The sequence below is a fragment of the Quercus lobata genome, chromosome 9 (assembly GCF_001633185.2).
Source record: "Quercus lobata isolate SW786 chromosome 9, ValleyOak3.0 Primary Assembly, whole genome shotgun sequence".
NCBI lineage: Eukaryota > Viridiplantae > Streptophyta > Magnoliopsida > Fagales > Fagaceae > Quercus > Quercus lobata.
The window spans coordinates 7283483-7310604 of NC_044912.1; the positions used below are offsets into that span (position 1 = coordinate 7283483).

The 27122-nt window shown below is 34.3% G+C and overlaps 2 protein-coding genes across 4 annotated transcripts; one reads left to right on the plus strand and one right to left on the minus strand.

Annotated features, from left to right (window-relative positions):
- Positions 1 to 951: 951 nt before the first annotated feature.
- LOC115959831 (polyadenylate-binding protein-interacting protein 12-like) lies at positions 952 to 12269 on the plus strand. 3 transcript variants are annotated; one of them, XM_031078433.1, is made up of 11 exons: positions 952 to 1299; positions 1395 to 1999; positions 2388 to 2498; positions 2619 to 2666; positions 2758 to 2830; positions 2916 to 3028; positions 3169 to 3228; positions 3339 to 3386; positions 3479 to 3547; positions 11709 to 11770; positions 11876 to 12269. In XM_031078433.1, the coding sequence occupies exons 2-11, from the start codon at positions 1472 to 1474 to the stop codon at positions 11931 to 11933; spliced, it is 1170 nt and encodes a 389-aa protein (XP_030934293.1). In that variant the 5' UTR covers positions 952 to 1299; positions 1395 to 1471; the 3' UTR covers positions 11934 to 12269. The 3 variants fall into 3 exon arrangements, with proteins under 3 accessions (XP_030934293.1, XP_030934292.1, XP_030934294.1); XM_031078432.1 differs by having other exon boundaries at positions 1416 to 1999; XM_031078434.1 differs by having other exon boundaries at positions 1416 to 1999; positions 2619 to 2663.
- Positions 12270 to 15146: 2877 nt separating this feature from the next.
- LOC115959015 (RNA-binding protein 38-like) lies at positions 15147 to 17899 on the minus strand. The gene is made up of 6 exons (XM_031077310.1): positions 17137 to 17899; positions 16884 to 17016; positions 16529 to 16643; positions 16222 to 16255; positions 15682 to 15925; positions 15147 to 15598 (listed from the first exon to the last, which is right to left on the minus strand). Exons 1-6 carry the CDS (start codon positions 17341 to 17343, stop codon positions 15525 to 15527), a joined length of 807 nt encoding a protein of 268 aa, XP_030933170.1. The 5' UTR covers positions 17344 to 17899; the 3' UTR covers positions 15147 to 15524.
- Between the last annotated feature and the right edge of the window lie 9223 nt (positions 17900 to 27122).

Sequence of the window (27122 nt, forward strand, 5' to 3'; positions counted from 1 at the left end):
TAAAATAACTATCATTTATTAAGTGGGGTCAACGAAATAGGGTAATTTTTTTTTTGAGAGAGTTTCAATAATCTTTTATTCAACTATTAAAAACTTTACCAATTGAACTAATTGAAACCCATAAATAAGGTAAAACTTAAATATAAGATAAAACTTTTTTTGGAAAAGAATATAAGATAAAACTTAGATATCTCAAAAACCTTGTAATTGAGATGACACCTCATAGTGTTATCAATAAAAACATCTTTAAAAAATGAAAAAACAACTTTAATAAAATGACTACCATTCAATGGGGACAATGAAATAGGGTAAAACTTAAATATAAGATAAAACTTAGATAATTCAAAAACCTTGTAATTGAGATGACACCTTATTGTGTTATCAATAAAAAATCTAATGATGTGTTCTAGTTAAATTAATTGATAAAATATTTGATAGTTGAATAAGAGATCTGATGTTCAATTTCTTATTATATCAAAGATCGATTAGTGTCTTAATTTGATGATAAATAGCAAAATTAAATAAGCAACAATTGTTATAAAAAAAAAATATAGTGTTTAAATTTCTCTGTTCCAATGTTATAAGCATTAATTTACTATTTTTTAATTTTTTTTGCGGAGAAACAACCATTGACTTTCTAAAAAAAAACGAAAAAAATGGATAAAACTTTGATGCAATTATAGAGTACAGAAATTGTTTTTACCTAATATTTGACTAAGGGAATATACCTCTTGATCCATCAGTAGGCACCAAATATCTGAGTTATGTTACCAATTCAAGCGTGTGGCTCATTTATGGTGCATGCACTATGTCATGCATGACATGAAACATGCTGTGTGTTAATTGGGGCATCTGAGAAAATACTAAATAAATATATTGGATTTTAATTTATTTTTAATTTATTTATTATTTTTATATTATGGGTCTTCCTCCCATATATGCATCATCAATTTTTGGGACATTGTGAAAGAAAGAAGGTCCAAAAAGGCACTGCAGCTCAAACGGACGATCCGAAGAATAATAAAGAAACACCCATTTCATCTCTCTCTGTAGAAACATCCTCAGTAAAACAAAGATTTTTATGTATATATAATATATATAAAGAAGAAAAAGAAAAGGAGAAAAGTTGTGCTCTGTTTCATTTCAGCCACTTTCTTATCAATCTACAGAGACAATATAATTTTTTTGTTGTTTATTTTACTCCTTTTTTTTTGGTTTCTGGGTTTCTAATCTTTTTGTGCTAAACGATCCTGAGGTGGGTTTGGTCTTATTTCAATGGAAATGCTTTAGATAAGCCAGGTATGTGTTATTTTCATGAGCTATATATTCTGATGGTTTTTGATAAAAATTGTATCTTTGACGTTTTTTATTTTTGGGTTATGTCCTCTGATCAGTTATATACATAAATATTACAGAGAAATCTGAAAAAGATAAAAAGAACAGATTTTGATACAAAGTGTGTGGGGTGATCATGGCGGTTGCTGAGAATGCTAGTCAAAATTTTGAGAATACTACTACTGTAGTATCATCGGAGGGCTCAAATGCGGAGAATGATCTTGAAAAATCAAAACCCAGGAATGATTTTGTGGAGAACAAGAGTGATCAGAAGGAAAAACCAGCGGCAACGAATTTTTCAGTGGACACAGGGAATTACAAGGCTCAGATGGGACAGATGGCAAATGGGTTTGACTCCAATGGGGCCAAGAGCCAGCAGATGGGGATGGTGAAGTCTACTGGTGTTGGTTCTGATGGTGGGTATGAGATGGCTAATGGGTTGGTGGTGAGGAATGGAGAGGATGAGAGCGAGAATTTTAAGAGGGAGATGAGTGATATGAGGGATTTGGAGGAATTGTTGTCTAAGTTGAATCCTTTGGCTGAGGAATTTGTGCCTCCTTCTCTTGCTAACAATCATGGATACTTTGGTGCTGGTGGGTTTGGATATGCTAACAATTTTGTTCTGACTAATTTTGGCAATGCCAACGGACTCATGAGTAGAAGGGTATGTTTTTTTGTTTTTGCTGTCTTTTTTAGAGGCTGTTTGGTTGCTGAGAAAATGGATGATAAGTAGTGATAATAACGTTTTGACTATTATTTTACCAAAAGTATGTGTCTTTTATTTTCATACGTTTTGGTTTCTGAAATATGAAAAAACTCAATTATGTGGCAGTGGAATTTTGAGGGTGTGGTGTTGTGTTGTGTTAGTGTAACACATAGAGCGGTAAAAAATTTAATATTTTTTTCTTTTAGACATTTTCTCAGGAACCAAGTAGGATACAAGTTTGTTTGCAGTGTGTGTTATGGTTCTTGGTTAATTCTTTTATCATCATACTTTGGTTATGTAGCACTTTGCTTTTAGCTGATGGTTTTGCTTCATTGATTTACGGTAGAGGAAGAATGGCTATATTCAGGGCAAGCGAAGGATGAATGGTAGAATGACTCCGGCGCAGAGAGAGGCAATGATTAGGAGAACTGTTTATGTTTCTGACATTGATCAACAGGTAAGGAGTTATATACTTAGAACTGTCTTTTGTATTGTCTAAAATATGGCCTCATGTTCATTTGTATCCATGTTTTGCTTTGTTCATCTTTGAAATATGATTCTCTTGTTTTTCATATAGGTTACTGAAGAACAGCTTGCAGCTCTCTTTCTTGGTTGCGGCCAGGTAGTAAGTGTTTCATTTTGATCATGTGTATCATTTTTTGATTATATAATGATGGATTAAGGTTATGATTGTCTTCTATCTTTCTTGGCCAAAGGTTGTTGATTGTCGTGTTTGTGGTGATCCTAACTCCATTCTCCGTTTTGCCTTTATCGAGTTTACTGATGAAGGTATTATTGTTATAACATTCTGTACTTCATATACATTCATGGATATATGTCTTGTTATATCAGATTAACTGTAATGTGCTTGCAGAGGGTGCAAGGGCTGCATTGAGTCTGTCAGGTACTGTGCTAGGATACTACCCAGTAAGAGTTCTGCCTTCTAAAACAGCAATTTCACCAGTCAACCCAACATTTTTGCCAAGGGTGAGACTACATATAATGTTGGTTGTAGTGCCTCTCTTCAGATGACGAATTATTCTCAGTTTTAGAAACCGACCATTTCTAGTTCTAATTATATATTTCTTTTCTGTTTTGTGGCTTCCTGTTGTTATTATGATTGTTAGTCTGAGGATGAACGGGAGATGTGCTCAAGAACTATTTATTGTACAAATATTGACAAGAAGGTAGTTTTGGAAATATCTATTGTAATTCGGATGTAATTAAGGGCCATTATGCACCTGTTTCTTGGCCTCAAATAACATATGTTTCTTATTTCTTTCTTCGTTCAATGCAGGTCACCCAAGCAGATGTTAAACTCTTCTTTGAGTCACTTTGTGGAGAGGTTTGTAGAGTTCCTTGTGTCATGAACCTCAAAACTGTTTTTTGTTCTTGAACTCTTATCTATTTCTTATTGGACATTATTTCCTTGCATAGGTTCAACGCTTGAGGCTCCTGGGAGACTATCATCATTCAACTCGAATTGCTTTTGTTGAGTTCACAGTGGTAATTGCCTCTAAGCTCTTGATCTTTGTATGCCAAATATTTAGCACTTGTGTGCATTCTAACTGTTTGAGAGCAAATAGACATGATACTCTCATATTTTTTGAAGTTGTATTAGCAGTCCTAGCTTGACATTTTGCAGCATTTCTGATCCAAAGTTTATCCATGAAATTTTTGGTTTTTTTTTTTTTTTTTTTGGGGGGTGGGGGGAGTCCTTTAGTAACTTGAATTCACATCTCTTTGTTAGAGTGCTTTTTATATATTACATGTTTGGAGAACCCTTAAATACATTGTGAATATTCATTCAGCATGCACAACTTTCTAGTACTGCAAAAGAAGCATGCACAACTTTCTTCACAATGGAAATTAGTATGTATTGTGAAGAAAAATACAGAAAAGTCTTGGGTGTATCCATTTGTCTTTGCAAAAAGCGACAGCCAATGCTACTGTGGAATGTGAATCTTCAAAATGTTTAGGCTGAAATGCATTGTTGGTCTTTAAAGTTTAAAAAATGAGTGCTATTGGTCTGTTTACTTCGTTAGATTTCTTATTTCTATGTCTAATGGAGCAATGAGGTGGTATTTTTTAATGACATGACAACTAATTTTTTATTAAAAAATTAAACACGCACACTTTTAGACTAGAGCTGATTCTCTTACCCCAGCCAACAAGTTACTCAAGCTGTTATGTCATTAAAAAATGCCACCTCATTTCTCCATTAGACACAGATAAGAAAACTAATGGAAGTAGACAAAGGGCCAATAGCATCGTTTTTGAAACTTTAGGGACTATTAAGTGTTCAACAGGTAAACTTTAGGGACCAACCATGTATTTTGGTCAAATTTTTATTTGAAGCCTACGAGACATAAAAATGTGTAACACTTTAGTGGCAAGGGAAAGGAGTTTCTAATTTTTCGATGGTTCCAAATAGGCTTTTATGAGTTCTCAATCTCATTGCTCAACATTTGAAGTTTTGATATAGATGGTTAAACAATTTTAATTTTCACCAGTAAATGTGTGTTCAGATTAGCATTTTGCTTATTTGTGGAAAGTTGGCAAAAGTTAGGCTTTAATAGCTGTATATGAGCAAATAAGTTAAATAAGCCACCAAAAAAGCTTACCAATGCACTCTTAAGAGAATTTTGTTGCATTTAGTAAGAGTTTCCTTAAAATTAGAAAGCCTTAGCTATTTAATTTTTAACTACCCTGGATGTGTTTCTTTAGTTGATTTATGTAGGATTCTATTTGAATGAGTTCATGTGACAAAGATATGATATTGAATTTAAAAAAGAGCTTGTTAAATGAGGCCATATGTGGATGGCCTATGGAAATGTTGTTTGGTCATATAGATATACAATTTTATAGGTTTTTAGATGGTTGGAAATATTTACATACTAAATATGTTGTCCCTACAGTTTGTAACCGTGCACTCCCCCTGTTCCCCACGCATTTGGTGCTTGGGGAGGTACCAACTTGCCCAAATGGTGTGGTACAATTTTATAGTTTTTTTAATGTTATATACAATTATAGATGCACAATTTTGTTTCAATATTCTTAAAAGTTGGGGCTGGGGATATTCCAGTAGTTCCCACAAAATTGTAGATGACCCGACAATAGGCATCTGTTATGGATTGTAAGAATCCTATTCAAACTTTTTATACCTGATTTATGGGATTATAATCATTTTTTTTCATATGTGCTCCCATCTTTAGAATGTAATTTAGAATGTAACAAGCAAAAGAATGGACCACAAAAGAAATTGGGATTTAGAGATACCTCAACTGAATCATCCAACTTTTGTCAGTATTTATATAGTATTGTGAGGAGAGGAAGATAGGAAGGAAGGAAGACAGAGAGGCTGCCGTTAGAAGGAAGATAGACTGTCACAAATTAAATGTGAAACCGTAGAACAAAAAGTGGGGAAGGGGAAAGAGCTAAAACGTGGGGAGAGGAAATTGAAACCATGCAACAAAAGAAAAGGAAATCAAAAAGTTGAAACTGTGAAAACAAATGGTTTTAAAAGGGTTTCGGTTGAAAAGGCTTTGGGTTTGGGCTTTATGGTGGAATTAAATTTATAAGAAGTGGGCTTTATGGTGGAGATAGGGCTGGAAAATATTTTATATTTATCAGTATTTTAAAATTGATAAAAACTAATTTAAAATTGTAGGACAAATTTAGAATGGATGATGGGAATGACATGGCTGCTGATATGACTCAATGTGAGCGTAGCAACATTAAATGCTATGCTTCAACTTTTAGTAATATATAGATTAACACCACAAAGCGCATCTTATTAAGTTGTGGATGGACGGATTCTTTTTTTTTTTTTGATAAGTAATAAGACTTTTATTCAACAAGAAAAACGCAAACAGCCATTACAGGTGTTCATGATGGTGAACACAAAAAACAGCAAACAAAAACAACTGAAAACAGAATAAGAGAAGCAACTTAAGAGGCACAATTAAGGGTAGAAAAGAACTCCAAAGCAGAAGAACAGTTTGAATAACCCCAGCACTTAGCCCATTCAAAGAGAGTATTTCGGCTGAGTGCTTGTAACTGATCAAGCGTTCTCTCCAGAACCTCAAAAGAGCGCCGGTTTCTTTCCAACCAAAGAACCGACATCAAACAACCAGTGCCACATTCCATATGTCCGAACCATATTTTCCCAACCAATTACTTCGACAAGACACCAAACTCACCACTGAACCTGGCATGACCCATTGAATCCCAAAAGCTTGTAACATTTGCACCCACAAAGCATAAGCTACCGGACAATGAATGAGAAGATGGTCCATAGATTCCGCAGAACAGCAGCACATACAGCACCTATTCACCAAATGGAGGCCCCGGAGATTATCCAAGGTAAGGATCCGGCCATGTGCTGCAGTTCACAAGAAAAAAGCCACCCTCTTAGGCACCTTGACTTTCCAAATCCCCTTCCATGGGAAGTAAGAAGGAGCTGTACCCCTGATCTTAAGATAGAAGGACTAAGTATCAAACTTACCATTCTTATTAAGACACCAAAGGGGTCTATCCCACCCAATACCTTGTGGGATCCGAGACTGAATGAGTTCTAGGAAAGAGAAGGAAGCCTCAAATTCCCTCTCATGAAAATTCCTATAAAATTTCACATTCCAACATCTACTACTCCCATTATCTTGATGATCCAACAAGTCAGAAATACAGGCTTCCTTGTCACTAGAACACGCAAATAACTGAGGATAGAGCATTTTAAGAGAGAAATCCCCAACCCACCTGCTGATTGGGAGGATCCTTAGGTGGTCCAATTTTATCAGGAACTTTATACAGAAAGGGACATGTGGCGTCCAACTGTGGATGGGCTGGATTTTGCTAGTATTGGGGAGGATGATAGGTTGTCTCTTGAGAGGGAGTTCTTGAAAGAAGAAGTCTCCCAGGTGCTGGCAGAGATGGAGGGGGATAAAGCCCCTGGCCCAGACGGGTTCACCATGGCATTTTTTCATAAATGGTGGAGGGTGGTGGAGGATGATGTGATGGCTGTTTTCAAGCATTTTCATAGGTATTCAGTTTTTGAAAGGTCTCTTAATGCTTCTTTCCTCACTCTTATTCCTAAGAAATCTGATGCTGTCAATATTAAGGATTTTCGGCCTATTAGTTTGGTGGGCAGTGTTTACAAGTTGCTGTCTAAGGTGTTGGCGAATAGGCTGAGGGTGGTTTTAGACAGTTTGATCTCGGAGACCCAAAATTCCTTTGTTGGTGGAAGACAAATTTTGGACTCTGTTAATTGCGAATGGTAGTTTTTTACACTACAAGTTTTGTTGCTGAGCTATTAGGCATGGAGAATGGGAGTTTTTTGGATTCGAACCATAAGATTATGAAATCAGCATGGTTATTGTTATTAGTGATTCGACATTGGAAAATACTGAAGTCAAGAAAATTTGTTTTAACTATTTTGGACTAGAAGAATGCATGCTTTTCACTTGTAGTTGCTGTCTGCACTAATAAGAGATGCAGCTAATGGGAAGTCATTGGAGAAAATGGCATTTTCCCATGCTAAAATGGCAAATTGAGTGGCAATTGGACCTATTAAAAAAAATAAAAAAATCTGGAGATTGTGGGAGGGATAGAGAAGGTAGAGGATTGATTCTCTCTCATGGTTTCAAATCTTGACTTTTTTAATTGGAAGTGTTGCACTTAATAGATGATTTATAAGTTTGTTTGTTTGTTCGTTCGTTCGTTTGTTTTTTTTTTTGAGCAATGCTGTTGTAACAAGAAAATGAGATGAGTCATCAATAGTTGGGATGGTACCAAACAGTTCTTGACCTTTAATCACAGTAATAACGTTTTTTCCCCAATAAGTCATTGGTAATCTTATGTTGTTTCAATCATCACAGCCTTAACATAATGTATTTTTGGCCCTAGACATTATTTGGGTAGTTCTGCATTTATTACACTTGTTCTGAGGTCGGGCCCTAAAGCAACCGCGTTGCATATCCTTGCTGCTCCTAGACCTCACTTAATTGCTTGCCTTGACTCCATCATCACATTTTTTGGATAACTCCCTGCTTGTTGGTGTCACGGGAAATCATTGCTAGGATCTTATGGACTGTTACTGTAGGAAGTAACTTTAGGTGGAATTTGAACCTAGGTTGCACGGACACGCCATTTTTGGCGTCGTGTCGATGTCGGACACGTGTCGGACACCGGAATGGGGATGACTCGCCGGATTCCAGTGTCCGGCGAGTGTCCTCTTCTTTTTTTTTTTTTTCGTTTCTCCGACACGCGCCGACTCGGCGCCGACACGGCTCGGCGCCAACTGACGGCGCCAACTCGGCTCTGACGCATCTGACACACCAGCAGTGAAGAAAAGAAGAAAATTTCGGCATATTTCGGGTTATTCCGGCTATTTCGGCCGAAATGAAAATTTCGTCCGATACAAGATTTTGACTGGAAAAAAAAAAAAAAAAAAAATCAAAATCCTACCTCCTTATGGGTTTCGTGCTTTTCTTCCTCCTCTTCTTCTTCTTAATTTCAGTCTCTTCTTCTTCCTCTTCTTCTTCTTCTTCTTCTTATTTTGGTTTCGGTCTACCTGACGACCTCTTCTTCTTTATTTGTGTGTCTTGGCTGTCATCCACTTGTGTTTAGAGTTCAGACTTTAGAGTCTTTAGGCTTTAGATATTTTCTTTGTTTTGTGGTGTTTGTGAGCCCCACGTGATACTCATTCCTTCCAGGCTCTTTTGTTTTGTCCGTTTGAATTTAATTAACATTTTTTTTTGCTTTGTTTTGTTTTTGTGAACCTCACGTGACTCATAATAAAAAAGAAACTTTCAACCTTTTGATTCCATAGTCACTAAAATTAGAAAAAGCATAGAACTATAAAATTTTTACAACTTTTTGTTACAATTATATACTTATAACTTTAAAACCTTCAATATTTATTATATGGATTTTTTTTTTATCAATAATATATATATATATATATATATATATGTATGTATATAAAATAGTGGTAAGCCTGAAACAGTATGCAACAATATGCCGAAATATAAAATATAATTAATTATTTAACCGCCGTGTTCCCGCCGTGTCGTGTCCTTATTTTTCAAAAGTTGTCGTATCCCCTAGTCCGTGTCCGTGTCCGTGTCCGTGCAACATAGATTTGAACAACTTTGGATAAATGAGAGGAATGGAGATCCAGTGATTTGCCATAGGAAAGGGGATTTGAAATTGACTTCTGTTCCCCTTTAGAATGTGGTACAGTGCATCTCTTGAATGTAAATGGCATTAGTAGAGGCTTGTTGTAGGATGTGGCTTATCAGTGGCAGATTTTCAGTCCTAGAGGTAATGAAAGGCCTGTGGAGCTGCTAATGTGGAATTGATAAAGCTATTGCTTATGGCATGGTATGTTGGCCTGTGGAGTTGCTGATCCCTTGAGCCATAGACTAGATGCCATTGCTTTTCAGAGTCATTGCAGTTTGCATCTGTAAATTGCCATACCAAGGGCACTGAAAAGGTTCTTTCCTTCTGGGCAAGTCCGAAGAGCAAGCAGACCTATCCCTTTTAAAGTTTCTTCAGCATACACCTGGCAGAGTGAGCCTTTTCTTCACCAATGGAAGACTTTGAATTCATCCTATTGTCTGGTAGCTGAGTTGTGGGAACTTACCGTTAGTAAGCACCATGCTCAACAAATGCATCCTGGTCCTTGCTTCCCAGCTGAGGAGCATCGGGATTTAGTTAATTGTAGCTGGATGTCTTGGGGTCTTAGCAGCTGTAGAGGCATCTAGCTCTTTGGTATCTACTTTGTGTAAAAGTAGGAGTTTTGGGCAAAAATAGGAGTTTGGCACTTGAACCTCTTAAAAAGTATACAATTTGTAGTGATAAATCATGTGATAATAGTTGGGCTAATTAGAGGATGTAAACAGGGATAACAGGGCTGTGCCTACTTCTTTGCATGTACTTTGAGCAAAAGTGCTGTATTTACTGCAATCACTTATCTTATGTTTTACTTATTTTTCTATGGTTGGTGTCACCATTAAGTTCCTAAAACATTTATTTGTTAAGTCACTTAGTTCATCATTTTCATCTTTGCAATGTGTTGTAACTAACTGGCTTTATTGTTTTCTATAACATCTTTCCCAATAGATATATTACTTGGGAACAAGTGAGGGAGAAAGTTTGCCTAGCTGTTTCCATCTTAAAATATATATATATATATATATATATATTTATTATTTAATTATTTATTTAAAAAAAAAACATCTTTACACCTTTCATGGGATGGAACTCTGAAAAGCTTGAAAGAAGAAAAAGGTTTGTCAGTATACAATCTTTGGATGCTTTGTGCTTTATTCACCCTGCAATTTCATGGCAAAACTTGCTTTTATTCCTCCCTGCTTATTAAAAAGAGATGAATAGAGTTACTCTTTGCTCTCATAGGGAAAAATTTTCGATTGTCCTGTTGAATATACCCTGCATATGGGTTTTCTTGGTTTAAATTGTTGCCCAGTCCTAGACATTGGGTTTATAGCATCTCTCCATGGGTTTGAGTCGTTTGACTTGGATCAACATGGCTATGAGTTAATTTCTGAATGGGTATATATAATTGCAGACAATGTTTTATTTTTCTCTAGTTTTTGAAATTTTTTTCTAATTGACTATGTTATAAAAGTTTGTATCCGCTGCCATTGCGGGGTTTAGGTTAGGTGGTTGGTAGGCAACTTTACCCTCAATAATCAAAATCTTTTTTGTTTTTAATTTTTAATTTTTTTTTAATGTTTTAACTAAACTGAAAGATGATATTAGATTACTGATTCCTTTAAAATTACCCATGGATTCTATTGTCACAAGTGGCCTCTTGTAACTATTCCCTACACGGATATTCTTGAGACATTATTAAATATAGTATAGCCAACAGCTTTAGCTCATATGGTATTTCCTCCTCAATAATGGAGTTTAAGGTCAAGTGTTCTAGATCCATTAGATGTGTGCTATTTACCAATAAATATTTATTTATATAGCATTGCCATCTTTAACTTGGCTTATGAGTGAAAAGAGTCCTTGAAGTGATCCAAATTAGAATCTGATTGAGACATTCTCAAGTGTATGGTTTCCCCCCTCCCCCCCACACCTCCCTCTCCTTCAATGCCCTTAATTGTTATGTTGCTACCAACACAATCTATGCTTGATTCCCCTTTCCACATTACCATGCCTTGAGACTTGAAAGTCTATCTTCTGTCTTCTACATTTGGTCATGATTAAAATAATTGTGGCTTTTCCAAAAGGATGTTGTTTTATGGATTGTGAGTATTCTCAAGAGTTATCAGACCATATACATCACCTTCATTGTGCTGCGAGCCAGTTTCTGGCCTCTTTATTTCCATTTAACCTTTGCCTGGCCCCTTGCTTTTGTTTTCCTAGTGAAATAAGTTGATATGCAAATGGTGAACATTCCTTTGGCTGTGGAACCTCAAAAGATTTTTACGTATTGTCTTATAAATGTTGAAATTTTGCTTCTAAGAATTGAACTTGTAGATTATCTTAGTGATTGATATTGGATGTTTTTGCAGTTTTGCTACAACTCAGTGTGCCAGAAGTCTTTTCTTGTCTTACTTTTGGCCTGATTTTCTTATGGATCATTCCTATGCATAAGAGTAATTGTTCTTTTTGTGTTTTTTAACTCTTGCAGGCTGAAAGTGCAATTGCAGCTCTTAACTGTAGTGGTGTGGTTTTGGGATCGTTGCCAATAAGGTTGGTTTGGCAGACTGCTTTTTTTAATAACTGACTTTATGTTTTTCTCATTTCAGCTTCTTCTTCCGAAGTTTCTGAAATTATTCTTATGTCATGTGTATGCAGGGTAAGCCCGTCAAAGACGCCTGTGCGGCCTCGTGTTCCTCGCCCCCAGCTGCACTGAATCATCTTTCCATGTTTCCGGACTCATTTACCGCTGATAGTTTATATCTACATATATACATAGTTACAGAATTACTTTTAAGGGACTTGTGGAGTTTATATCTGTCCTTTTGTTCTTTGCATTGCAATCGGGTATCTTTGTTACCTAGAGGGGTTATGGGCTATTTGTCTAGCTTGTAGAGTTGGATGGGATTTTGAGGCTCGTGATGGCTTAACTTTATGTTGCACAAGGTGATGAATTCTGTAAGCATGTTCCCAGAAAAACTAATGCTGGTCGGATGTTCTAACTGGAAAATTCTTGGTAGAAACTATTTACATCCTGTTCTTCATGATCTTTCATTGTGGTCTTTTGGTGGTGTGAAAGTTTACTTAGGTCCCTGCCTTGCTCTATTCTTCCTTAGTACTTGCTGGCTGGCCCTACGTTGTCTTCTACAAAAACATCCAGTCGATTGGTTTGAATGTGTTTATACGACTGTGAACTTAGGCCACAAGCATTGTCACAGTCCAAACCGCTATTCACACCATCATCACCAGTACTGTAGCTCCATCACCCCTTCCCACTAGTAGCACCATGACCACCTTTTTTAGCCACCCCACTGAATCACCATCACACTGTGCCACTACTACCTTAGGCAACATCACCACTACTTATCTTTGCTCCCAATAGCACCAACTTCCTGAAAATCTTTTGTTAGGAAAGCTTGTACCAAACTATTGTGCAGTGTATCCAAACTATGCATGTCCAAATTCTAATCCAATTGCTAATTGCTAAGAGGGTCTATGTTTATTATCTTTCAAACTTCCTTTGTTTATAGTCTTTTCTCAATACATTATTGATCTTAGTTGGTCCGACATGCTGAAGTCAAATTTGTTTCGATCAGTCAGCATGATTTTCAATTCAAGGAACTTAACAGATTACTGGACCGGATAAGTTTGTCCCTTTGGCTTGACATGTAAAGCGTGTTATTCAGAATGGGCAGGGCATGGTCATATTTGCATGAAGTCAATTCAATGCATGCTTGGTTTGTTCTTTCAAGTAAGAGAGTGGATTTGGCAGTCAATACAAGGCAAATGTGGAGGTGATTTTTAAGAATCATCTAGATGCCAAAATTTCCTTTTGGTATTTGGATTGAGAGAAAATATAGGTATTACAAAAAAAAGGAAGGAAAGAAGAGAGAGAGAGAATGACAGAAAATTATATAGTTTATATGTTTTTTGGTCATTTGGGTATTATATAATTTATATGTAGAGAAACTAAGAAAAAATAAAGGGGAAAAAGGATCTCACTTTTTTGGGAGAGGGCATTTTGGTATTTGAGATTTGTGAAGGGAATTTTGTCTTTTCATCTTTCTTTTCTTTTCTTTTTCCTTTTTTTCATTTATTAGCCAAAGGGAAAATAAGAGATATTTAAAAATTTTCTTTTCTTTTTCCTACGTTAGTGGCGAACCAAATACTTTTGGTTATTAACTTATTATTACTACATTCATAATGGTTGTATCTGCACCCCACTTTGAGAGAGAGAGAGAGAGAGAGAGAGAGAGAGAGAGAGCAGTCGTATGGGAATAGTAATTTCTTTTGTATTTTATTTGTGGGGTCTTTTATTGTTTTTAGACTAAAATATGTTTTTCACTTCTAAAGTTTGAGATTATTTTACTGGTGGTGTCTTTTAAAACAGTATTTTCGTTTATATCCATAACTAGCTAATTTAGCCATTAAAAGTTCTGCAAAAAAAAAAAAAAGGCCATTAAGAGAGAGAGAGAGAGAGATATATGATGTTATTTTGTTAGCATTTAACTACTATATCAATTATGAATTGATAGACTAAGAAGGGATCAAAATGAAAACAACTCTAAAACTTAAAAGTGTAATTTAGTCTTGCCTATAACTTTAAATTTGATGCAAATTATTGATCTCAAATACAATAAATTTAGTTTCATAAATTTATTAGAATTTTTTTCATAATAGTTAATATGAGATATTGTGTTTGGTATATAAGTAATGTTTTTTATTTATTTTTTATAGACGGTATATAAGTGATGTTGCTTCAATTACAACTTGCTAACTTAATAAATGAAAATTTCTGTCTCCAACTTTTAAATATCTATATTACTCCTTAGAGAAGCATGTGATTGTTTTCATCTTATATTATTCTTCTGGCATGAAGTAGTTGACTGATTGGGAGGAATAATTTTTTCTGAAAATATAGCTGGTCAACTGCAAAGTCTTATTAGTTATAATAAACAAAAACATGATTTGTAAATGATTAATCATAAGTTTTAGTAGTTAATCAGAAGTCAGCTGGGCAAGTTCCTTGACAAAGCACCTATGATTTTCCTCTGGCTACTATTATTTAGCAAAAGTTAAGTTTTTACCACCCAAGTTAACGTCGATTCCATTCTCTCACTCTTTTGATTCTTGAATATTATTGTCTGACTGTTGCAACTAGAATTACTAGTTTCTAAGTAGGTTTAGACTTTAGAATCTAAAAAATACTATTGATTTGTTTATTTGATGAAAACAGGTAAAAGTACAGTTGTACTTCAAAAAAACAGTGAGGCTAAGCTCAAGAAAAAGCTAATATGGGGAGTGAACATTTATAGAAATCTTTTTTTCCTAGACAAGCTATATATATCTATGAAAAAAGATTGGCCTTTTAAGAAGAGCCTTCTTGTGTTACCTCAATGGGGGTTGATGTTCCTTTTTATTATTTTGACAATTATGAGGAAACTATAGATGCTTTCAAAGACTACATATTACACCAAGATTCCCAATATTGGCAGCTAGCTACAACTTACGGGAAAAGTTTGGAATCATTTTCCATAGAGATTGCTTTACCACATTTTTATACGCCCCCAAAGATTTTCAGCAGGCTTTCACCCAAATTTAATTGATCACAAACACAGAGTGAAACCCCTTGGATTGAGATACACATACCAATCCCAAAAGGAAATTTCCAAAAAGTTGGATGATGCAGAATATGAGGTCAAAGGAAAGTGACTGTAAAGACACTTTGGCACATGGAGAGCTCTAAGGAACAAGAGGTACAAAGACACCCTTTGTTGGCCTTCAACCAACTTCTTAACGTACAATTATTATCATAAGCAACTGTTAAAATATTAAAAAAGCAAATACTGAAGCTAATCTGAGCATGCCATTAAAGTGACAGCTTATTACTATATAAAAGCAGTCTCCTGAACCAATATAAAATGACAGATAAAAAAATGGTGTATCAAAATCAATTCATAGATGGATAACTATAGTAGTAAATTGCAAGTCAAGAAGAAAAAGAAAGCTAAAGGCTTTGGTATTGAAAATATCTGTTTAATAAAAAAATGAGAGGATAATGAACGATTGGATATGCCTAGTTTGATTAGTGGAGCAATCTCTAAGGTCCCAATCACCTGTCCAATGAATGAACTACCTAGTGTCTCCCTATGCTTAGTTACTTCTTCTTAGGCATGTTGATGTTGGAATTGAAAAATGAAATCCTGTTCCTTTCTTTTGTCTGGTATCTGTGACTCTTTGTAATCCTTTCTGCTGTTTCTATTGACCCTTCTACTCTTTTCATGTATGGAAATATTTGTCATCAAATTTATGCTGATGAATTCTGTTCAGAGACACTTCCTGGCACTCCAGCTGTGGCAATTGTTGCTGTGCCTGAATTTTCTGCATTCATATATAAGAGTGGTTTACAAGATGTACTTGTTTTGTATACAATCATACATTGAAGCATTGGTTAGAGACTCAACCAGTGGTAGAGGTTGATGATGGGGAAACCGAAGTAGTAAATTGTAGGCCCCCAATTGCACGGCGCTGCTGAGGCAAGTAAGGGTGTTGTATGATCCTCTTGGGGCTGTGCTGCAGTGGAGTACTAGTACTGTGTCCATGTTGAGCTTGGAATGGATAATAATTATATACTCCAGGAGACCCAGATCCTACATAGGCGTAATAAGATGGTAACTGTTGTTGGCCACCATATACATTGTAATAGTTCTGCACAAACACAAGTAAATTCAAAATTGAAGTCGTTAAAGTGCATTGCAACGATTCAGTCTTTACATCAAAAGTTGATATGATAACTTTGTTGTTTTGTGTATAAGAACTAAGATGCAAACTGTTGCCTGCCCTACACATTGTAATGATTTGCACCCACACACTGATTTTGAATTAAAACTTGCAATGACTATGTCTATACAAGCAAGCACGAACTTATCAGTATTTTTTTTTTTGGGGGGGGGAGTGGGGGTGTGGGGGAAGGTGGTGAGAAAAGAAAAGAAGGAAAAACTAACCATTGCTAACATGTCTTGTGGGTAACCAGGATACCTGAATTTTTAAGGGAAAACATTCAGAACTCAGAAGTTGCTAAAAATGAGTACGGTAAATTTTAAAACTTCTTATCAATTTTACTATAAAAAGATTACAAATTAATGAGGCAATGAATGTGATCGGTGTCACTTCAACAACATAACAGATAAATATCTAAATTATTGATGACACCTTTGTAAGGCTTACCTAGTAAAATTTGAATTATGACTAACATTACTTATCATATAGTAAATTAGATTATAATTTCTTTTCCTTGAATATTCTGTTTACCCGTATGCTGAATATGGAAATGAGTATTGGGGGATGTGTTGATGGAAATATGTGGAGGTCCCTTGAAAAGGAGCTGGTGCCATGGTTCTCAAAGGTGGCCTGAATTTCTCCATTCCTGCAAATTTTATGGGATATAATAATAAAAAATAAATACTATATAGAATATATATGTGCATAATATAATATCATATCATATATATATATAGGTCAAACTCTTAGATACAAGATTACGAAACTTTCCCTGATTATTGACATTATCAAACATACAGTTATTAACCAACTGGCTATAGATTTAGACTGAGATTAACATCAGAACTTAGAACAAATTGTTGATAAAAACCAGAAAATTGCCAACCTCGTTGAGGAGTGTTTGGATAATTCGCTTGTGCACCAAAGGCTGCTAGGTTACAATTAGTTCTTCTTCCATCAATTACAGGATAGGGGTTTTGACAAGCTCTCATGGCTGAATCTGGATCCTTAAATGTTACCTAAATAAGAAAAGAAAAAAAAAATCAAATCAGAGATTAAAATCCAAGCATGAAAATTTTAAAATCATGCTATATATATATGTAATAATATATAAAGGCTATTAAACAAGGTTGGCTTACAAAACCGTAGCCTTTTGATCTTCCTGTATTTTTGTCAATGATCACAACAGCCTCTAGAATCTCTCCAAACTGCTCAAAATAACGCTTCACACCATCCCTTTGAGTCTCCCAAGCCAATCCTCCAACAAAGATCTTGGTGTAGGTTGTGTCACCAAACTGTGAGACATTGTTTGCACCAACCATCTTACTTTGCCTTTGTTGAGACATGAATACCAAGAGATACTAAGGGCTCAGACAACCACTTCTGACACTAAAACAAGTGAGAACTTTGATAACAAACAAACCCCAGAAGCCAAAACAAAGCCAACAAGGTATAAGAAGACAGAAAGAAAAGAAACCACTTGATGATCACAATTAATTCAAGGAAAACTTTTTCCACAAATATGTGATCTTGATGATGTACTCCTGGTGCTTCTTGTTCTTCTTCTCTTTCTAGCTAAAAACATACTAAGACTTCCATCATCACGTCCCTTTAGATTCCACAAGAAAGATACCCTTAACAAGAAATACTAATCATGCTATTTAGAAAGGCTGGAAAATATAGCAGGTAAAGAAAACAAAATCCAAAAGAAATAAAGGGAAAAACCTAAAAGAATGAAAAATATAGGATAAAAGTTACGTGTATATTAAGGACTTATTATGTGAATTCCAATATCAAGTAGCTGTAGAAAATGAAAAGAAAAAGAAAAAAAAGAAAAGGAAACAACAAGAAAGAAAGCAAGTGGGCAAAAGACAAAAGGTGCAACTGTGCAAGAAATTTCCAATAAAATTTCATAGAGCTTTGGTTTCCATAATTATCTTTTGCCATATCATTGCTTTCTATACTTTAAATGGGTCCAGAGATACGTGCCTCGCTGTATTCAACTTTCTCCATCTTCATTCTTTTCCTATCTGTTCCATTACTTAGAGTTTATTATTCATATATTCGTTTTCCATGTTAGTATAATATAGTTTCTCTTAGTGTAGCACATAAATTATTGTGAGTAATAAAGTAATTTATTACTACGCGTAGAATATAATGTTTGATGTGGTGCCATTTGTGGGGTTTGGACCATTAGGAGAGAGAGGGAAGATTCATTGACAGTCTTCTTCTATTATGATTGAACAGCTGCATATACTAAGAACTTGCTGCTGATTTGGTTGTGCTATGTGAAGCACGTCTCTCCTTGTTCTTTTACCTTCAAAACATTGCTCTAGTTCTAGTACATAGTACATACACAGTACACTATATATGAATAGAAATATTTAACAAACATTTAGTAGCTAAAATACTAACAGTATCTTTGTTTTTAATTTAAAAAATCATTTTTAGTGTTTTGGCTAGTACTGTTTATCATATAAGTGTCATCATGAGTTGGAGTCATTACAATTAAGTCTAATTATTAGCATAGCATTGAATGAAGACAGCTTTGCATATGAGATATTTTAGTTTGTGGGAACATGAAAAGTTAATTTAGCCTTATGATGGAGATGCAAGAGTTGTTAAACCCTTTTAAGGAAGAAAGTGACGAGTATGATTCCCAAATCCGAGAGAGAGATTCAAACCTTGGTTCGATCTCTACACAGAGAGAATTAGGTAATGCTTACAAGGCTCCTGGTAAAATGTATTTAAAAATCACTAACATTTTACAAAGAAAAAAAATTAAAATTAATGAAGAAAATGCTCATGCTCTATCTGATGCATTTTCTAAATAACAAGATCTTTTTCTTATGTTTGACTGCAATCCTGATAAATGTTGTTTGGTTCACAAAGAAAATCATTAATATTTCATGTGATTCTAATTAATTATATTAATAAAAGCTTTCATTAGCAAAAAGTAATCCCAAATGGGAAGCCATTTTCTATTATTTGGGCCTTTTAGAGTCTTTTTTTTTTTTTTTTTGAGAAAGGCCTTTTAGAGTCTTAAATGGGAAAAAAAAACCCAAACTTGGACTCCATATAAAAAATAGAGAGAATAAAGAAAAAAAATTAAGTGAGAAAGTTAATGATATGAATAAAAAATTTCATACGGAAAAAGTCAACAATTGGTTAACACTAGTTAATGGTCAATCAACCACTACTCAATGACGATCAATGGTAGGAGAGAGAGAGAGGGAGAGAGAGAGAGAGAGAGAGAGAGAGGTGTTACACTTGTAAGAGTAACTTTGACGTGGAATTTATTTGTAGTAGCCTATCAAGTATGCAACCTTACGAAAAACATTTTTCCCCCATCAAAAAGCAATTTTTTTTTTTTCATTTTATTTGTTTTTATTTTTTATTTTTTATTTTTATGGTGATAAGAGAAAATGTTTTCTTTGATCTACATTTTGTGCTGTATCAAACACCATGAAACATGGGGAAAAAACGGAGCATAAGTATATTCTAATATATTTGTCTCATTGTGTTTTTTTGTTTTTGTTTTTGTTTTTCCTTACAATAGAGAGGGGGGTTGAACTCACATTTTTTTTTCTCATGAGAGAACTGGACAATACTGACATTTTTATTTTATCCATCAATTCTCTCTAACTTGATGCAAACTCTAATGCCCAATCAAGATTGTCACTGACATGACATCCTTGCACAATAGACAAATCAAAATGTTGATGTATATTTTTCTTTTGAAAAAATGTTTGATATTTATCTCTTTCTATATCTACAATGGTTTTTTTTTCCCCGTGATTTCTTTGTCACACCATATGGCACTATCATGGTTCAATCGTGGCGAAGATTTAATGTCCTGAAATATGCTTCCACTAGAAGAAAATCGAAAATGCACACAGGAGCAAGCTTAAAAATCTTCTACAGTACTTGTTTTCTTAGGTAAGAAGAAAAGATTGTTTCCTTAACCTGCTAAATTGCAGTCTTTTTTATTTTTTTATTATTACCTTAGTATGAATGGGGAGGAGATTCTTCTTCTTCTTCTTCTTTTCTTTATTTTTTTTAAAAACTAATTTTTTTTTAATAAATAATTTGATGGATATAATAGGAGATGAGAAATTTCAATCATGAACATTTTCATTAGAAATACTAAACATGGCAGAGTTGATTGAAATGATTGAACTATCTCTAACTTATTGGGTTAGATAGCATTTGAGCCCATATCACATGCTCTTGTGGGACAGAGCCTTTAACTGAACCTTGACTTCCTAGCCACCCAAGCTCCAAAAGTTTTAACCTCTTTTTTTTTCTTAAACGAGTGAGAGACAGATTAGGATTCTAAACTTAGCTTAGTTTTCCTTATAAGGGAGGCCAAACAATGTTACTGTATTAGGAGACTCTTAACCTTTTTTAGTTAAAGAGAGGGGAGAAGAAAAAAGAATACAAATCTTCTATATCATTTTTTTGCGTTCCACTTTATATTCCATCAATCACAACTTGTCATGTATTTATTTAATTTTCCTTATAAAATAGCCAAAGTTTAAAATGGAAAAAAAAAAAACACATGACAATTTGCAGAAAAATTCTTAGGTACCCTCGAAGCATGAAAAAATGGTACTCCTTCCTCTCACATTCACAGTAAACTCTACCATGAATTTAATAACTAGACCCCACCTTGAATGTGAGAAGAGAGAGCACAATTTTTTGTGCTCTAAGAGTACTTAAGAATTACTCCAATTTATAATTAGTGAAATATAAAGTGTAATGTAAAAAGTATCATACGCTGGTAGGTCAGTTATGAATATCTTGTTGGTCCATAGCCAGTTTATGAATTGAACAAATCATATAGAGATTCAAAAATGGGCTTCCCATGTAACAATGGCCCGCATAAAAACACTAAAGTGACAAAGATTGGAATGAATTCTAAACATTCCATGGGCTTTGTATGGCCAATTATATGGGCTTAGTTGTGAGATTACAGAGAACAAGGCCATAGTGGACTATGACTTCATTCCAGCTTCAAATGCATATCAGAGACTATAAAAGAATAAAAATAAAGTGCTTGTAGTGGACGATGAGAAATAAATGTTTTAATCCCTCTATTTTATTTTCTTGCAAAACAATAGAATTATTACTTTTTTTGTTTTTTAGTAAAGAATTTTAACCTATAACATCCGCTCTTGATAATACTTCGTTATTATTAGACTAAAACACTAATTAATTTTTAGTATAGACGGAAATTTAACCCAAATATCTTATTTAATTATCAAATACTTTATCAGTTGATCTAACTAAAACCTATAATAGAATTATTACCCTGATTTTACAAATTCTGTATTTGATTCTATTAATTAAGTTCCTAGAATGATATTCCCTACATAAATTTTTGTATTCTATTTATCCTGGCTTAATTTCTTTAGTCACTCATTTGCAGTTTGACTGTGTGTGGCAATTACCTGTTACATGCAGATGATGCTGGAGAATTGAGGATCATATGAAAATGGTCAAATGGTTAGATTAGGCAATTTTCTCCTATACATCATATGAATTTTAGTTTCTCTACTTATTTCAGTCTTTTAAGTTTCATCTTTTTATCACTTCAATTCTTTGGCTTCCATTTGTTTTCAATGTAGGCTTTATCTAATCCTCACCGTTAAATCTATCAAAACAACTTCATTTTAGAAAGTGAAAAATACTAAAATTAACAGTAAGATTGGATGAAACTCAACGAAAAGACTAAATTGAAACCAAATTAAATTTAAATGATTGATAGGAAAAAAAAATGAAACTAAAAAGACAAAATCTATCAATGTTGAATAGTGAAATTTATTATTTAAAATTTTTTTGGTTGTTATTTCTCCCCTTTTTTTTTCTTCCAAATTACTGTGCAGTGAGAGCAAACCAGTCTTTTATCTACGACTTTGCAAGCCCAATAAGAATATAGCAAAATTTTGTATAAGCGACAAATAGATTTGGTACAATTATAAGACTCCCACCAACCAAATTTATTAACTATTTCTATTCTTTCAATTTCATTGATGTTGATGGTCAAACTTATAAGATTTTATACTCAGAATTTAAATTTCTATCTCCCTCTGTATGTGGTGGTAACTGGGTGAGCACTGAATGAACTTTTTTTTGGTTGTCCCATTCCAAGAATTCTGCTATGGCCACCTCGACCATGGCCTCAGCCTTGCTTACCTTGTGGTGCTATGGTGTTGGAAAGAGGAAATAATGGCAACACACCCACATAAAAATAAATGATTTTATGGAAAACCAAAGCCTCCAAAACAGTCTTTATTATTATTATTATTTTTTTTTTTTTTTGGAGAAGATTTGTGTTTTTGAAACAAAGTCCTTTATCTGTTCATTATTTGGTAACTAGACAAGTAGTTATATGAACCTACTATTTTTTCTTCATCTCTCGCAATTAGTCATATCAAAGTCAGAGTACAAAAGTTGTGTTCACTAATTTTCTCATCATAATGCCAATGCAAATTTTATATGTGTGTATGTTTTATGATTGCAAGCTTCAAATTGAGAGAGAGAGAGAGAGAGAGATTTTGACCATTATTAAACCCAATTAGAAGCTTGCAATCATAAAACATACACATATAACATACACATATATATGGGTTATATATACACAAATATATGGGTTATATATATATATAATATTTTTTGGGGACATGTGAGAATGCAATTGAATATATAATTTATAAACCTCAATTCTTCATGATTTTAGACGTCCATGAATCATGTTTGTCTTTTAGGGGTTCTCAATTTTACTGTCTAATATTTTTCACGTCTGTTAAAGTTCCCTTGCCATGTCCTTCAAGTTGAGGGTAGACTTCTCAACACATAGCCATACATAGTTGGTACAGAATAACACATAGCCATGCATAGTAGGTACAGAATTTCTCTACCAACCCACTCGAATCACAGCTCACTCTAGGTTCTGGGTTTTGATAGGAGATACCCCATAGCTTACTCTAGGCAAGAGAAAATTAATTATGAGAATTCTACACTATAGTCTATAGATTTAAGTAAATAGACAGAATTTTACTTCAAAAGTTCCTCCGACTTGTTACGATCAATGTATACATTTAATCACATGACTTATTTAAAAGTCATGTTATTAGAACAGGCTTTATGTTGGGATAAGTGATTCCCTGTATTTTGAACTTTCCTGATGTATTACTTATACATGTGACTATTTAAGAGAAGAATGAATAATAAGAGCCAAGCAGAAGAATTAGTTATCAAATTCCTTTTTCCACTAATGTTTAGGAGACCTGTCACCTCAAATTGACTGAAGTATATTTTCTTTTAGTAATTTAAACTCGACTCATATATATCACATACAACTTGTTTAGATGAGTCATTTAAAAGAGATACACATGAATGATTATTTGAATTGTCATATAATAGGATAAAGGAATCATCTAATCTGATTGGGAGGAAACCTTTGCCATACACACACACACACAATCTTTATGAATTTAAGCCTCACTGAATTTGATTGTTTTTGAGGGATTCACCACTTTATGTCAAAAATTTCCATGGGTGTATTGCAGACTTTTAATAACTTGCCCTTCAAGATGATGCCATGATGGTTAGCTAGCTAAAGTTGCAGACACAAACTACTAGAAGTAGTATTCCTTAACAACCCATTCGAAATCAACCACAAATCTTACTCAAGGAGACCGTCAAAAAGAAAAAAACGGAAAGAAAACTAAACGTGTAGGGGTGTCGCTCTTAAAGAATGAAATAGAAAAATACTGTCACTTTTGACTCAAAAAAGAGAAAAAAAGATATAGGAAACGGTCACACACACACACCAAAAAAGAGAAAAAGGGTTCCAAGTTGTGAAATCAATAATTTCAGGTGAGAAAAATGGGTCATTCAATGAACTTTACTATTGTGAATGCATGGGCTAGTAGTGGAGGGAGAATAGAGAAAAGATTAGATGCCTCTAGATGAAGATGATAGGTTAGGTGCACAACAATGGCTTTTGTACAAACATAAGGGTCCCATACTATCTCTCCTTGTGTAGCAAGATTGAAAACAGTGGCCTTATTGACTTACGAAGCCCACCAATCTAACAAAAGGAATTCTTCTTTTCGGCTATAGCATGGTGAAATCGAAAACGTAATTGCTTTCCTCACTTTGGATTCTCCATTTTCTGGGATATTTCCTACAGATCAATTCCTACCTTCACCGGCCAGCCAATGTAATTGTCTTATTTGAATGTGAATGCACCACATGGTTGACCAAGATATAATTGTCGAGTAACTGTAGAATACTCCAAAAGTATAATAAATGCATATTTTCTTCTCTTGCATAATAGTAGAGCTCATTTTTTATATAAGATGAGAGAGTACACATTTGTTATATTTTTAGAAATTTTTATGGTGGGTTTCTCTTTTTTGAGAAAAAGAAAAAAGAAAAAGAAACCCACTATAAATTTAACCAATTATAAATTTATTTTGTAATGGTATCAAAGAAGAGTTCATCCCAATCAACATCTTCTCTATTTGTTTCAAAATAGAGATAATTATTTTCACGGTTTAGATTTAATTTTGCAATTTTAATTTTTTAGTTGAGTTTATCCTCCAAACTGATTTCAAGGACAACCTATGTATACTTTTCATCACATAACCTATTTATTAAGTTATGTAATTAATTTAAATAATTTAATACATCATGTGAATACACATATGTGATACTATAAATTGCCATGGATTGAAAGTAAACTTTATCATTCAAATTTTACTTGATATCAAGGGGTTAAAATAAGAAGATATATAGGAAGGCTAGAATGAGTGGTAGCCTTTGAGGTCCGTCGTATTTGGATGCGTTTTGACTGCAACATACTTAGGGAAGTCAACAATAGCAATTATAGGTGTAATCTTTGTCTTTCGATTTTCTCCTTATTTTTCCTAGATGTGATGATGACATTTCTCTTTAGTGGAAAGCCCCACAGTACCCACGAGCACTAAAAGCAAGAAGATTTGCTTATAGTTTATTATTGAATATTGATATTAGGTTTAGTAGTGGGTCACAAATATAAATTACTATATTTTGTATAATAATCTTTACCGCAAATAATGGTGCTTTGCATTTTCTATGTTTATATTGCGTATTGACTATTGATTGCTTTAATATTCGTTCTATAAGATTGTTAGTGCCCATTTGAACTAGTTTAATTGGTCCATAGCAAAACTATGTGGGGGGGGGGGGGGGGGGAGAGGAGAGGGGGTTGCAAATATCGGAGATATCAAGAGGTTTAATATATATATATATATATATAATGTATTCTGATTCTAATTTATGTATTGGATATTTAGTGAGATTTACACACCTATGAGATCTAAATATTGTGAGATGTCTTATCTATACATTACAAATCGGATGCATGAGATAAATATTTTCATAATTTGATAGTTTCAAAAGAGGAGAGGGGAGAGATGTCAGTTGAGAATTAAGCTACAATGCTCTTGGCTGTTATTGATCATTAATTCAATGTTTGATTGTATTTCCATTATCAAGCTCTTTTACCCAGATTTTTTTTTTTTTTAAATTTTTGTAAAAATGCAGATCCATTTAAGGGTGTGTTTGTTTTGGGTGAAAATCACTTCTGGAAATGCTTTTCCAGAAATGCGGGTGTTTGGTTGGTCCGGAAAATAAAATTTTTCGGAAATTGATTTCCGTTGACCAAAAAAAAAAAGGCTTTGACTACGGAAATCATTTTACACTTTTATTTTCACTTCAAAGTATTTTTAGAGAGAGAGAGAGAGAGAGAGAGAGAGAGAGAGAGAGAGAGAGAGAGAGAGAGAGAGAATAGAGCCCAGATCGGAGAGAGAGAGGAAGAAGAGCCCAGATCGCGCCGTTGATCGAGAAGCACCGATCGCGCCATCGATCGCGATTGACGCGAACAGTGCTTCGCGAGATCGCGCCGTGTTCTTCTGGGTTTTTTCCGTCGAACCCAGTCGAGCGTTGATCGCGATCTCGCCCCTCGTCTAACTAGCCAGTCGAGTGTTGATCGTTGATGATTTTTTTTTTCTGGGTTTTGTCCGTGTTTTTCTGGGTTTGTCTCTTCCTTCTTCTTTTCCAAACACCAGAAAATATTTTTTGGAAATTTTTTTGAAATGCAACCAAACACATGAAAACATTTTCCTTTCCAAAAAATAGCATTTCCGGAAAATGGAATATTTTCCGGAAATGCTTTTACACAAACTAAACACAGCCTAAGTGTACATTTTGTTCTGCTTGAAATATTGGACCAAGTCAAAACCCAAATAGAATACGCCCCATAGTGGGCCCAATTTAGCTCATTGCCAATGAGTTGTGCCTATTTCCAAAGAGTTGTATCTTTTGGCTTCGTACCATTTGGTTGTCTATATAAAAGGGGTGATGGCTCGTTTATGCAATTGATAGAATTTTTCACTTATGTGTGGTATTATAAAGAACAACACACAGAAACATCTCTTCCTATTTCTCATTAATTTTATCAAAACACTTAGGTTGTGGATGATATATGTTTTGTTCTCATAACAAACAACGCCCGTTGAATCTTAACAACACAAATCTTGGGAGACTTTGATTATCAACATGTTCTATATAAAACATAAGCTAACTTCCCATCTAACAATTTACTAGAGGCACCGCTCAACCAATCACCCGATATTAAAAACCTAAACCATATTCTATAATCCTAAGGTGACCTAAACCATGTAGTGTCAACTGCACCTCATCAGTACTATAACAAATCAAACAAAAAGACTTCTATTAGTCAACACAAATCAATCAGCTTTCTTTAAGTGCATCCAATTATATAAATATGTAGTTGGAAGCGACTTGGAACAGTGGAAAGAGTTAAAACATGGAGGGTCATGCACAATACTTCCAGTGGATTAAGCCCCACTTTAAAAGCCTATCATATTTTTCTATACCCTTTCATCACAGAAAGGAACCTAAACAAATAGTAGTTATGCTTCTGTGACATCACCAAAACAAGGATGATGCAACTATAGACAAATATAAGAATACTAAAATTAAAAGTGGTGGTCTATAGCCAAGATATTTTATATGAGTATTAATCATTTATTTTGAGAAAGTTTTGATG

What these genes read in the sequence shown, in the direction of transcription:
- LOC115959831 (XM_031078433.1), top strand. Translation starts at nt 1,472, where the DNA reads ATGGCGGTTGCTGAGAATGCTAGTCAAAATTTTGAGAATACTACTACT. An exon ending in TTCTTGGTTGCGGCCAGGTA is followed by an intron (nt 2,667 to 2,757) that starts GTAAGTGTTTCA and finishes TCTTGGCCAAAG; the next exon opens with GTTGTTGATTGTCGTGTTTG. An exon ending in TTGGGATCGTTGCCAATAAG is followed by an intron (nt 11,771 to 11,875) that starts GTTGGTTTGGCA and finishes ATGTGTATGCAG; the next exon opens with GGTAAGCCCGTCAAAGACGC.
- LOC115959015 (XM_031077310.1), bottom strand. Translation starts at nt 17,343, where the DNA reads ATGTCTCAACAAAGGCAAAGTAAGATGGTTGGTGCAAACAATGTCTCA. An exon ending in TCCAAACACTCCTCAACGAG is followed by an intron (nt 16,644 to 16,883) that starts GTTGGCAATTTT and finishes TAAAATTTGCAG; the next exon opens with GAATGGAGAAATTCAGGCCA. An exon ending in CACAAGACATGTTAGCAATG is followed by an intron (nt 15,926 to 16,221) that starts GTTAGTTTTTCC and finishes GTGTTTGTGCAG; the next exon opens with AACTATTACAATGTATATGG.